The sequence below is a fragment of the Anoplolepis gracilipes genome, chromosome 4 (genome assembly GCF_047496725.1).
Source record: "Anoplolepis gracilipes chromosome 4, ASM4749672v1, whole genome shotgun sequence".
Taxonomy (NCBI): Eukaryota; Metazoa; Arthropoda; class Insecta; order Hymenoptera; family Formicidae; genus Anoplolepis; species Anoplolepis gracilipes.
Genome location: NC_132973.1, coordinates 9050804 through 9064420, shown reverse-complemented (window position 1 = coordinate 9064420; position 13617 = coordinate 9050804). Strand labels below are relative to the sequence as shown.

The window sequence follows — 13617 nt, the reverse complement described above, 5'->3', positions numbered from 1 at the left end:
TTTCAGTTTCACTTGCAGCTTTGAAACGGTTTCTTCCTCTTTTCTCTCTCCCTCTTTACAAAGTCTAAATATACATTTATTTCATTCTCTATGCGAAAGTACGAGGAAGGACAGCTAAAACGAATGGAGAAACGTGACAGTTATCGTTGGACAAGATCGTTGCAACTGTTGCGATGTGCAAAAGCGCGCTCATCGACAAGATATTATATAAAGTGAAATTATTGAAATGTATCCGCTAAAGTTACGTGTTGGCGCATGCAATCTGTTTTCTAACTAGTTTCATCCAACAATTGTTATATACACTTAAACTTTGTGTGTAAATTTCATTAAAGAAATATAAAGCAGAGACGAGAGAAAAAATATTCATCGTGATGAAAGAAAATATTAAATACATAAATATAAAATAAAAATTGCATCTATTTACGATTTTTAAAAATATTTATCAAATGTCGCACAAGCACGCGATATAAAACGTACGTTTTTTTTTTTTTTTTTTTTTTAAACCTCTGTTCGTGCGAAATTGTGCTGTTGAACGCAGAAGCCAACAAAGGGAAACAAACACCTAAAAGGCAATCCAATAAAGTTCAAGGAAAGTTTGATTTAGGCTAACATAATTCACTATTGTAAAATATCAACAGAGCCGAGAAAGAGTGTCAATATTTTAAAGCATCAAACTTTAATGTTTTTCTTTGTTTTTGTTCCCATGATTTTTCTCTCACGTGATTTGAAACATAATAATGTTAATAATATAGAAGAATTAATTGAGATGTATAAAACAGTTATATCTTAACATTATACGTACGCGTTAATTTCAAAATTATTTTTGCAGCTGTACTTTTCACTATTTCCTAATAGAATCTTTTCTTTCCTCTAAGAACATACATATATTTATCTCGTTAACGTGTTAACAAAGTGTGTGCAAGCGAGATTAGAGATCTAGAATTTATAAATATCTAGCACTGAGTAAAAAGTTACGGTATTATATTACGATATATATGTTCGAAATGTTTTTAAAGAGTATAAAACTATTTAAATGACGCAGACATCTTCAATTTCGGATATCGACCAGAATTTTTGCGAGATACTCTGTATCGTGTATTCACACACACACACACACACATACACTTCTCGCTTTTGGGAATAGTTACCTTACAGGTGTCCGCGCTGGCCATGAGGGTCACGGACAGGTCGCACACTGTGTCACTCTGTATCTCGGAGGGCACGAAGACGCGGAGCAACATGCCACTCAATCACTCGCGACAAGACGCGCAATTGCAGTAGATACACACAGATGTGCTAATCGAGGGACGCGAGAATCTCACCCGCGCGAGACAGCGTCTCGCGACGAGGAAATGAGGAAAGGAAAGAACAGAGGCGTCGAAAACGCGACGAGGAGAGCGACGTGAAAACGGCGAGGGAGAACCTTCTCGCACCGCTGCCGTCCGAAAACTCGTGGCGCGCGCTTGCAGCCGTCACGATCTTCTCCCGCCTTCCCCTCCCCTCCCCTCCTCGCCTCGCCAGTTCCCCCCACCATCCACTGCCGTCGCAGCTGCCGCCTCTTCCCCGCTACCGCTGCCGCTGCCGCGCGCGCTGGAAGTTAATCTTCGCGGAGGAGAAACCCTTCGTGTCGCGTTACTTCCTTCGACTGGCGCCAGTGCACGTTCCCCGATCGGATCGGGAGAGCCCTGTAGTAAAACTACGTGTCTAGGGGCTATGGAAAAACTCGACGATTTGCCTACGTCGCAATGATATCTTGTTTCTAAGCCTTTCGATTATTTAACTCAATTTTCATGTCTTTCATGTCATACGATAATATAAGTCTGAAGACAAATATTGCAGTATTCTCTGTATAAGAAACAGGATAAACCACATTATACATGCGATTAATTGTTTTTTTTTTTTTTTAAGAATACGAATAACAGTATACGAGATCAAGAGTTTTGATTATATACATCACGTGTATATTATTAAACAGGACTTGTATCTTTTAATTCAACTGGCAATTCGTTCACCAACGTGATACTTTCGCACACGCGTGTCACGTTATAAAGTAGACAGAAGGTCCATTCAGCTTTACATATTCGATGTGTAGTGTACTACATGTATATCACGCATTACACGTGTATTAATTTAATAAGGCAACGCGAGTGTAATGACAAGGCGCCGGTTGCGCTTGCATTCCCGCCGCGATGAGAAGGGTCCTTTCAAGAGAGGAAAGTCCTCTTTTTTTTTTCTCGAGCAGCCTCCCCGCGTTCTCGTCCTTCGACATACACGCACCTCGTCGTCGCCGTCGCGCACCGAGACGTGACGCCACGAGGCGCGACTGCGACGAGACCGATGGGCGGCACCAAAGGGCGCCTCACGACCAGCAAAAACACATACGTTATACACATGCATACCTCGAATTGTACGCCGATATATCTGTCACTGCGTTCTACAGGCTGTTCCACAACTTGCGATCTTCACAAGTACTTATATATTGAAGAAAGATTTTCCAGCCAATTCCTCTCGATCAATTTTTCTGAAATAAAAAAATTAACTTGTTTTTAGTACTATATGTGTATACTTGAGATTGCTCAAATTGCAATTCTATGAAAAGTTTGTTTAGATTAGAAAGAGTATTACTTTTACGGTAAAGAAGGCGATGATATCCGCTTTCTCATCCTTCTATAAACAGTTTTTTCTAGATGCTAAACTGTTGTAATACAACTGTTCTTGAGTTGTAACGTAAGAAAGAAAGGCATGTATTAAAGCAGACAGGAAGGTAATTTCATCGTATATTCTCTCGTGCGTCTTCCTGCTTTAATACACGTGCGTTTCCTTCTTGCGTTACCTCGGGGATTTAATATTTAGCGAATTGCGCGGGTCAGCCCGTGACACATGAGGAAGGAAGCTAGTACTTTGTATTCTCGTCAATAATTAAATATATAGTTGCTAGTACATGCAGCGGAAAACGTGACGGAAATTTCCGATTATTATGTAGCAATACATATCTCTATCTCTCTTTCTCTGTCACAAATGCAAATATTTTGTAAGCTTCTCTAATCATTCATTATGATACTATATTGTATTTGTTTCAAACAATAACGAGCCGGAAGTAAAAATACCGACGTATTTGGACAGTCGATAGAACTGTTTACAAAGAAAACTATTATCTAACGTAAATAGAATACAGATGTTTGATGTCCGTTTTTTTTCTCATTTTTGTTATATCATAGACGCTTGTTATTTTTTAAATTTAAATTTAGAAAATTGTGATTTTTTTTAGAATGTCGTATTGTCAGTTGTGATCATTCATATTATTGTTGTAAATTATTCATAGACATAAAAAAATCAGCATTAATATCTCTATGTCTAACAACATTTAGAAAAAAATATGTACGTGTGTATGTGTGTGTGTGTGTGTGTGTGTGTGTGTGTGTGTGTGTGTGTGTGTGTGTGTGTAGTATATATATATTTCAATATCAATACATTTTGATTATTTTTATGGAATATAACTGGATTTGTATATGTTATGTATGTGTGTGTAAGAGAAATATATTTTTAAAATACACACAGAAAAAGACACTGCAGTTAAAAATGAACTGAAATTGTAAGAATTGAAAGTTGTTATAATCTCTTGATTAAAAACTTCCATAACTATACGTCATGAGAAATTACTTTTTACTTGCTATTATTTTTACTATTACCTGAGTGAATCTGATTCGAATGATTCATATGTACTCGATCCGATTTAAATCGTCCACAGTCTTAGAAAAACTTGAATCAAATTTCAATTAATTTCAATCAACAATTAAAATTCCATGTCGATATTAAGAAAATACAGCAGGTATTTATTACCTAAATGTCCTCAATAATGAATGAGTCAAGAGAGAGAAGTTAATACGCGAACGGGCTCGTATTAGCCCGCCGTGACGTGAGCGTAGCCACTTCCGCAGCTGCGCGTCGCGTCGCGCGGTTACGTCGCGCGTCGCGACCGACATCCGGCCACGTTAAAATAGCTTGTTTGCGGGAGAAACCTTTTGCCGGATCTGCGGATAGATATTCGAGGTCGAAAAGGTGGTGAGGCGTGCTTCTCGCTCGTATCTCCTTATCAGTCCCAGAGAAATCTTAAATGCGCGCGGATCAGTGACACGATAGCCACGAGAGCCAACTGACCGATTTACAAGGATGGATTGCTGGTCGGCCTGGCTGTTGCTCATCTCCTTGCTGGGCACACTCCTGCTCACGGGCGGCGTCGAGTTAACCTTCGAGCTGGCCGACAATGCCAAGGAGTGCTTCTACCAAGAGATCGAGAAAAACATCTCGTCCACGTTGGAGTTTCAGGTGCGCTAGCTGTCAAACCGAGATTCCTGTCAATCGTTATAATTATATATATATATATATATATATATATATATATATATATATATATATATAATTTATATCGATAACACGTCGCTATTATCGGCGGTCACATTAGAGGCCAGAGTTCGTGGCGCAATATGTACGAAATTTGTGCACGTAGTTGCAAATTGAATGAACAAATGAGAAATAAAATATGAATCAAATTTAATGTCAATAATACACATGATGAACAGTGAGACATATGAGAACAAAAATATATGTTAATACAGTAAGGAATAAAATTTTATTCCAATAAAAGTTTATTCGAATCAGTGCTAATTTCTGGCTTCGATATCTGGTACTCTGTCAGTTTCAGTTGCATGTTTAGCGATAGAAAGTCTGAAACAGATATTGTTGGAAGCAATAGTAATTTTTTTTTGGCACCGCAACTTCTCTCTGTTAGATGTTATATAATTAGTTTTGGATAATAATTCTCTGAATCTTGTAAAATAATTTGCATTTATTTATAAGTATCGCTCTTGTATCTTTTAGGTGGTTACAGGTGGCCAGTATGATGTAGATGTAACTTTAGAGGCTCCAAATAAGGAGATTATCTATAGTCAAGTGAAAACACAATTTGATTCGCACGTCTTTATACCGACCATGTCGGGAGTATATAGGGCCTGCTTCAGCAATGAGTTCTCTACATATTCGCATAAGCTTGTGTATATGGATTTCCAAGTCGGCGATGAGGCGCCACTGCCCGGTCTTGGGGAACATGTCACAGTAATGACTCAAGTAAATTATTTTTGGCACCCTTTTACAGTACCTATATACCAACAAAGAACGATATCTCACATGTTAGTGTCCTTACAGATGGAGTCTTCCGCACAGGAAGTGCACAAGAATCTAATCAGTATCCTGGACTATCAAACGCATCACCGTCTGCGCGAAGCGCAAGGTCGCAAACGCGCGGAAGAACTAAATGAACGAGTGCTTTGGTGGTCAGTAATGGAAACAATTTGCATTCTATTCATCTCCGTCGGGCAGGTATTCATTTTGAAGAACTTCTTTACGGATCGAAGTCCTCAAAGTTATTAGTGTGATTGCGAAGTAATGGAAAAGGAAAAACTCATTTACTATTGAGGTCGATCGAATCCTCGTGATGTTTTTTTTCTTCATCACCGGTCAAAGTGCCATCGTAACGTTCGCCGGTAATATGTCAAACATGCTGTTCTCTCAGCGGAACATTCAGTCGTGAGAACCTTTCTGAGAGTCTTCTCCGAATTTTTCGCTGAGAGGACTTTGCGATCAGAATCCAAAGAACCGGTGAGAAGCACAAGGTGATCTACATTCTCGCGTGTATCGTGAACGATGTGGATGTCTCGTTCATGGATAATAATTTATGTCGAGACTAAGGACATTTATAACACGGGTGCTAATACAACTCGGAGCGATCAGAAGGACCAAGTGCAATATAAATCTTGCACATCCCCCTCCCGATGGACACTCTCAAGTTGTACTTATATTAGCACAGAGACAGTATAATGGATACTGAAGGGGACATGGACATCATGTTTTTCTTACTGTGAATGTGTAACATAATAAATTAAAAGATACTTGTGTGTATTGCGTTTGTATAGCCTAGCGATCTGATTATTTCCTGTCTTTCGTTATTTGTCGCGACTTCCATTATTTATCTTAAGCATTAGTTGAGATAGAAGTTACTTAAATAAGTGAATTGATTATTTACTAATTTCTTTCGATTTAAATTTAAAGTGATGATTTTATTCTTTCAGAAGGTTTTCTGACTCTTGTTAACGATATAAGATAAGAAATGGCAGGCTGCGATTACATATTACATGTGCTTTCTTGTCATACGTGGCAGGTGTCTTGTATATTTTTCGCTGTGTGTGCGTTATTTGATAACGCACCTGTGTTGAAAGTAGAACAAGCGATATCATTAACAGTACATATTTTAAATATATTCTCCGAAAATTTTCAGACATTATCTTTTAATTACGTTCGTTGTAATAATTAATTTGCAAATTGGTCATACAACTCTATTCTGTTAAAAATTATAGGATTCTTAATTTATTTAAACGAGAATTTTGGTAAAAAAATTAATAAAATTTGTAGCATATTGCGATACCCGTTGCTAAATCATCAATACATTGTCGAGGATGAGTAAAAATTGTGAAAATATGGCTATAAAATCATAATGTACAAAAATAATAAAGATTTGATTATTTACATTATTTTCTCTTTTTCATTATTTCCTCATTTATTTCTATTTATTTAAATAATAATATTTATTTAAATTTGCAATTGCATTTTTTTTATAGCTTATGTTCCACCGTGAAATATCTTTTTTGCATCTGGAGAAGTGGCTCCATTCTCTTAATTTTATATTATCTAATTAATAGTTTGTATTACTGTGTCAAAATTTTCATTACTACGTGTCACTTCTGTCAAGAAGACAGCCGGTGCTGCAGACAATCGTGTACATCACTGTTACCATGTGATGTCGAGAGAACAGCTGTTATAACCTGTTATAATTTCGATTGAGATATACGATTTCTGAAAGAAACTCATCAGATTTGCCAATATGCAGGTAAGCAATATTGCATTATTCGAAAATAATTATTTCATCGTAAAAACAATATAAATTTTAAATATAAGAGATATTGTATTGTGTGTATGTGTATACACATGTGATACATTCTAGACTAATATGTGATACAGTTCTGAAATAAATATTTTATTGGATCATAAATATTTCTTGGATTAACGATTTATAGCGATTTTAATATTTGAATAATTCTTATATATATGCAATTAATTCTCAGGAACAAGATATTCCAATTGACATTAATACTGGAAAGTTATTGGACTGGTTGATTAATCGGAGGCACTGCAAGAAAGACTGGCATGCGAACATCTTGACCATCAGAGAGAAAATTAACAATGCAATACAGAATATGCCTGCTCATGATGGCATTGCATCGTTGTTATCTGGCGCTTGTAATTTTCAACAATTTAAAACATTTTCTTCTAACCCTCTACAAGCATAGGTTGTAGATTGCTTAATCTTTGTGCTTTTTTTATAGATATAAATTATTTTTATTGTGTCAAAATTGTGGAAATTTTGAAGGAAACAGAAGCAGACACAAAAAATTTATTTGGTCGTTATGGTTCGCAAAGAATGAAAGATTGGCAAGAGATTCTACGATTATACGAAAGAGATAATGTATATCTTGCCGAAGCTGCACAAATACTTATGAGAAATGTCAATTATGAAGTCCCCAGTATTAAGAAACAGATACAAAAGTTGGAACAATCTCTGACTGTAAATATATTTATGTAATGTGTAATATTAGTATTAATTTATCACTTATTATGATCATTGTATAAATGTTATGTAAAATTGCATTTTCAGGATTTGGAAAAGAAGGAAGTAGAGTATAAAAAATCAGAAAATATTGCGCATACAGAATATAATACATTGTGCAAACAATTAGGTATAACTGGCTATAGCACAGTTAGACCTGAATTGATGGAAAAAGTCAAGGAATTGCCAGAAATTTACCAGAGAGTAGCGGAGAAAACAGAGAGTTTAAACAAGGTTGTCGAGTTTTATAGTGCATTTGTAGAGTTTACTTTCGGCCAGCAGTATGACAGTAATTGTGTGTCCGTAATTAAATATATAATCGGTATGTTATAAAATCATTATTTCAAGAAATTGTATTAATGTTATTCAGGTAAAAAGCAACAATGTATATGACAGATTCTTAACAATAACACATTTTTTACAGAGAAAGGAAATACTACGGCGTTTGAATATACTTACGGAGAAGCACCAGTATCGATAGTTGAACCACCATTGAATATTAAACCTGATGAAGATGAAAGCAGTGAAAGGCCTAGTGTGAATGTTGATGACAATGTATGAATATTTGTGTATTCTTCATTTCTTATGACGAGTAAAATTCTGATCACGTTATTTAAGAAAAAAAAAAAACATTTTTAATAGACTATTGACTTTGGCAACTTGGATCTAAATCAAGAAATTGATTTTGGCGAGGAAATTAATTTGGATACAGAAGGCGATATTGATTGGGGAGACGAAGATGCAGAACAACCTACTGCGACAGAAATAGATTACAATATCTCTTTGGAGGAATCGGGTATAGTTGTGGAAGCAGTGGGTCACGAAGGTGGTGTAGCTACGGGATCTGAAGCATATACGATACTCGACAACCCAACAACGAGATCGGAATTTATCAATCAATTATTTGAGGTGTAGTATACATATGTCATATAAGTAAGATTGATCATTATTTTGTATCCAAGTAAAATAAATGTTGTTATAGCTGGAGGCATTTTTGAAATTACGTCTATACGAGTTCAAAGGCGATGACAGGAACAATCTTCTGAGTTTTAGTCAGATGCAGGATGCTCCTCCTATCCTGCAACTTTCCACTACAGAGACCACTCAAAATATGCTGGACAACGTCCAAGTTGTTCTTTCTGAGATATTACATAGCAATGTACAACATTTGCATAACATCAAACATTATCCAAGGTATATTTAATTGAATATAAATTTTTTTTATAGATATATAATGTTCATATGATATCTTCATTCGCAGGTATGTGGATGTAGTGACTGCCACTTTGAAGCAAAAATTAAACCTGATTGATAGAATGGTAACTCAACAAGAATCCATGCGACAAAAGCAAGAAGACGTGCAGAATCAAATCGATAAATTGCGTCCGCTGTTAAAAATCGTCATACAAAGAACTAAGGAGCTGCAAACGGAAGTATGTTATCTTCGTCCTCTTACAATGCTCTTACAATACATATTTTGGATGAAATTTCATTATTTTTTTATATTACCTAATTACAGATAGAGCAAGACATTTCCAAGAGATACAAAAATAGAACAGTACACTTGACCGGAGGTGTAAATACATTGTAGATGTGGAACAACGGAATTGTTGAATTAAATGTTTATTGTAAATAATTTTTAAATTAAAACACACAAGGACAAGTCAATTTTGCTACTATAAAACATATTATACAATATAATTTTGTTTATTGTTAAACATTTCCTTGAATTCCTTATATGAATAACGATGCAAATAAACAATCGCAATATGATAACCATTATTGATTGTTATTATTTTTATTATTTCGATTGATTGTTAATGTGACCTTTTTATCTTTAAGTGCAAAGAAAAACCGTGTAATTTTTAAGAATAATCAATATTCTCTTTGGTATTGGAGTTATTTGCTTTTGTGATTTGATTAATTGGTTTTTGGTATATGTATTCACATGTTAAAACTTATATGTCAAACATTTCATATCTCGAAAGCCAAATCTTACCAAGTGAAGAATTTATCGCATTTTTCAAATTGTATGATTCGCCTTTTGACCGATCATTTAAAAAAAAAAAAAGAAAAAACATTTAAATAATTTATATTATCATGAAGATATTCTGTACGAGTCTCCAGGGTGACGAGGTACATACTGCTTTGGAGGTAGGGCAAGGATATCTTCTCAGGCACTCGGCTAACGAGCGGTCACATTCGCACAAACGTTGAGCGCAAGATCCTGACCCTCCCCAGCTGCCATGTTCAACCGCTGTAATAAAAAGATTTTACGCGCGGATTGTTTTATCTTATTGCGTCACGTTATTGCATTATATGCATCGATAATATAAAATGTAAATGAGTCAAGTTAATTAAATATAAAAAATATTGTGAAATTATTTTAATGGAATTAAAAAAAATATTGTATTGAAATTAATTTAATCTTTTAAGAAGAGAATTGCATCAGATGCAGAAGAGAAAAATAATAAGCAAAAACGATAATCAATAAACGTACCGCAAACCGGTTTGTAACCGTGATAACATCTCCAATAATACGGTACAAAGTATTCCGAGAACATTAGACAGTCTGTAGCATCGTAGCACCAATCGTGCATTTTGCAGCATCTGAAATATTTTTTATTTTTAAATTTATATACTTGTATTTGGTATATTTTTTCCTATACATATATAAATAAAAATAACATACTGGTCAATACCATCGATGACATAACCGGATCCTAAGAATCCACAGTAGCAGCCGTATCCTTTGTACACTAAAGGATTACATCCTGTGGCGCATACGACCATGTTATAGAGATGTATCACTCCTCTCTTGAATCTTGCATGGCTCGTCGTTTTCTTGTTGCTCGTTCTAAAACCGTGCAATCATCAGTGTTTGTTATCGGCTTCGACGAAAGTTTCTGTTGCAATTACGTGCATTCGATACTTACACGATAGATTTAGTTTTCGTGTCATTTTGCGATGACACGTGTGACTGCACGTAGATATCTTTGTCGTCATCACTTGTCAAGGAAGTGCTCCACGGGTCACCCCCATGACCAATATAAAGTTTATCTCCCTGATTTTCTGCATCCTTTAGATCATTATTCATATACGAATAATCGTAATCTGCTTGACGCGTTCGCGCACCTCCAAGAATCTTATAATAAACATCTGGCGTACCGTTACCTGCAAATTGCCCGATAAACCAAATACATAGCGATCGCATACACAACGAGAAAGCACATCTATTTGATATAAACAGTTATAATCGTAGTAGTAATAAAATGATATACAGTTACAAAAGTTACAATCAGCTCTTGCCATATTGTATATGTATATATATTACTTTTATTTCATTTATTCAAAATTTTTATCCAATGAGAAAAGTGTGACGAATTAATTACTAACTACTAATTAATAGCTGAAACTCAATTAAAAACTATTAATTACTATGATAAATACTTTTATATAAAAACTGTGTGCGATATATATATATATATAAAAGTAGAGAATGAGGACTATCAATATCGATCTACTTTTAATAATTCCAGATGATGCGAATTCGAAAGTGCTTGTATTTTCCGAGCCGTTAGAAGTATTCAATGCGTAAAATGCGCTTTGTCGATGCGTTTTTCTAAATGTCAGATATCGTATTTCGCCTCGTTCTAGACCCGCTTAGCGTAAAACTACTCTCATTTATCCCACTTCTGGTCTCCTTTTAATGGTTTTCTCAACAATCTTCCATAAATGCTGAGAAAATTGCATCCAACTTTCTGCCGAACGATCGCATAACGAAATGTCAGACGTATTTTACGATTTCACTTTTTAGATTATCCTTTCTATCAGAGTTCGACAAGATACATGGTAAAATACTCATACCTATATCTCCCGCAAATTTCACTGTCTTTTGAAATTATTTTAATGACTTGCATAAACTCAAAGTTGTATAATTCAGAGACAAAAATAGTTTTAATTAAGTTGAAACCGATAACCTTGAATTCTTCTCGTGATAAAAATAATTAGAGTGCCTCCGTGCCTGTTGCTACGTGTAAATTTGGCACGAGACGCTACCGTATTTCTCGATACACATGGCTTTATCTTTTTATTGAAAAAAAAACCTATCTTATCGCATAAGTTAGTCAATAGCTATTTCATCATTTATTTGAACATACTTATTTCTTATTTTTAATTACTCTTATTTTAGTAATTATTTTTTACTTTTATTATTCTCTTTTTTTTGAAAAGTATCATAAGTTGTCTCATATTTGTAAAAGAAGTTGTAATATTTGTACAATTTTTTATTCACAAGTATATGCGTGTAGTTTATTTTCTTATAAAAAATAAATAATATAAATGTAAATTAAAGGCTTGTTAAAAACAAATAAAATAAAAAATTGAGTGATACTTTAGAGGAATGATATCGACAGGGAAAAGTCTCATACTTCTATTTTAGAAATATTATATCTCTACATCATGTGTATATATATATATATATATATATATATATATATATATATATATATATATATATATATATATAATATATTGATATGCACATTTTAAAAATGCATTTATTTTGATATGAGAAGATAAGCTACGCATATATTTATAAATGAAGAAATTATTCAAAGAAATATTGTAATTTCTTTTTCTACATAATTCATATAACTTGGAGAAAGTGATGCTTTGAAAAGATTATAAATAATTAAATAATTATTCAACTTTTGTGATACTTGCTATGAAACGAGAACGCTATATAATACTGAGATTTAATTGCTCTCGATATTACAGAATACGAGTAACTGTAAAAATAGTTGCACACATACAAGCATTTCTGTATATTTATTTGTGTATGTACATACATACATGCATGTTATCATATTCTTGAGAATTAAATTGCATTGAGAACAAAAGCAACGGATTCTCTTTTGAAATGAACGTTTCCTGTTCTTTCTTCGTCATCATAATGCAATCTAGTGTAAATACGATTTATTTTTCACGTGTGATCATTTCTTTGTTTCATTTAATTCAACAAAATTTATTAATCTTTAAATTAACAATTCATCACTCGTATTATTTTAGAACATATAATCGGAGCGTTTCGGTTCGCGATGCATGAATACTTCGAGTATAAGAATAAGATACGCTTCCGCGTATACAGTGCGGAACTGTATATATGTACAATAGTTCTCGATATCGAAGGATTTTTGCTAGAAATGTATGAAAGTTATATTTGCCTTCACAGAACTTTACAGAGAAGATCCACATATTGTAATACGATAAACGTATGACATTTTTTATCTAATACAATATGTACAATAATGCAATTTGAGGATATTTAAATAATAATTTTATATAGAGAAATTTAAATATAATTTTATCAAGTATAATTTTAACTTTAATCAAATTGGACATTTAAATATAAAATATAATTTTATATAAAGAAATTATGTAGTAGATATAAAATGTGCGGTCTGTAACTAAAAATTAGTTAACTTTTAATCTCTTGATGTAATTGTACAAATTACTATTTATACTTGCAATCTCTTGCTAGAATTTGTAGTAGTACCTATTTTAATGGAATATTCTACTATTCTTTTTATTTTTTTTTTAAAGACTTAATAATCAAGAAAGAGAAAGATAATGAGCAGGTAGTAAATTATTCCAGATGCATTGTAATAATGTTATATAGAATGTCTCTAAAAATGAGGAGAATATAGTGAATTGTTAACGTAAATGATGAAAAAAAAAATGTATTACTTGTTATACAAAATAAACGTGTGCCTTATTTTATATTATATATAATTTTAAAATTTATTACAACAATTACACAAAGTTATTTATTTAAAAATCGTAGTATCAACAATCACAGATTTAAAGTTGTTGCAACGACGGCGATGCAAGGAAATTAT

The 13617-nt window shown here is 33.8% G+C and overlaps 4 protein-coding genes across 18 annotated transcripts in view; 2 read left to right on the top strand and 2 right to left on the bottom strand.

Moving 5' to 3' along the window:
* LOC140665305 (uncharacterized) overlaps positions 1 to 1470 on the bottom strand; it is a 35590-nt gene extending 34120 nt beyond the window's left edge. Inside the window, exon 1 of the mRNA XM_072891243.1 lies at positions 1149 to 1470. The gene's annotated coding sequence lies outside the window, so the exon portion shown is untranslated. The remainder of the gene's footprint in view (positions 1 to 1148) is intronic.
* A 2494-nt stretch (positions 1471 to 3964) lies between these two features.
* Positions 3965 to 6584, top strand: LOC140665311 (transmembrane emp24 domain-containing protein 7). The gene is made up of 3 exons (XM_072891265.1): positions 3965 to 4326; positions 4879 to 5124; positions 5203 to 6584. Exons 1-3 carry the CDS (start codon positions 4171 to 4173, stop codon positions 5425 to 5427), a joined length of 627 nt encoding a protein of 208 aa, XP_072747366.1. The 5' UTR covers positions 3965 to 4170; the 3' UTR covers positions 5428 to 6584.
* Positions 6585 to 6800: 216 nt separating this feature from the next.
* On the top strand, positions 6801 to 9467 carry LOC140665306 (CDK5 regulatory subunit-associated protein 3). The gene is made up of 9 exons (XM_072891244.1): positions 6801 to 6940; positions 7176 to 7350; positions 7437 to 7675; positions 7766 to 8039; positions 8142 to 8272; positions 8360 to 8626; positions 8700 to 8911; positions 8979 to 9150; positions 9237 to 9467. The coding sequence occupies exons 1-9, from the start codon at positions 6935 to 6937 to the stop codon at positions 9306 to 9308; spliced, it is 1548 nt and encodes a 515-aa protein (XP_072747345.1). The 5' UTR covers positions 6801 to 6934; the 3' UTR covers positions 9309 to 9467.
* Positions 9468 to 9533: 66 nt separating this feature from the next.
* The window catches only part of LOC140665310 (basic phospholipase A2 homolog 1), an 85838-nt gene continuing 81754 nt past the window's right edge, over positions 9534 to 13617 (bottom strand). For 10 of the 15 annotated variants that reach the window (XM_072891251.1, XM_072891254.1, XM_072891259.1 and 7 more), the window contains one exon: positions 10815 to 10891. Coding sequence is in view for 5 of the 15 variants with exons in the window: in XM_072891247.1 (XP_072747348.1) it covers positions 9808 to 9974; positions 10218 to 10327; positions 10410 to 10574; positions 10654 to 10891 (680 nt within the window). In the remaining 10 variants the exon portion in view is untranslated. Of the gene's footprint in view, positions 9975 to 10217; positions 10328 to 10409; positions 10575 to 10653; positions 10892 to 13617 lie in introns of those variants that run through there. The other 5 variants (XM_072891253.1, XM_072891252.1, XM_072891248.1 and 2 more) reach the window with 3 other exon arrangements.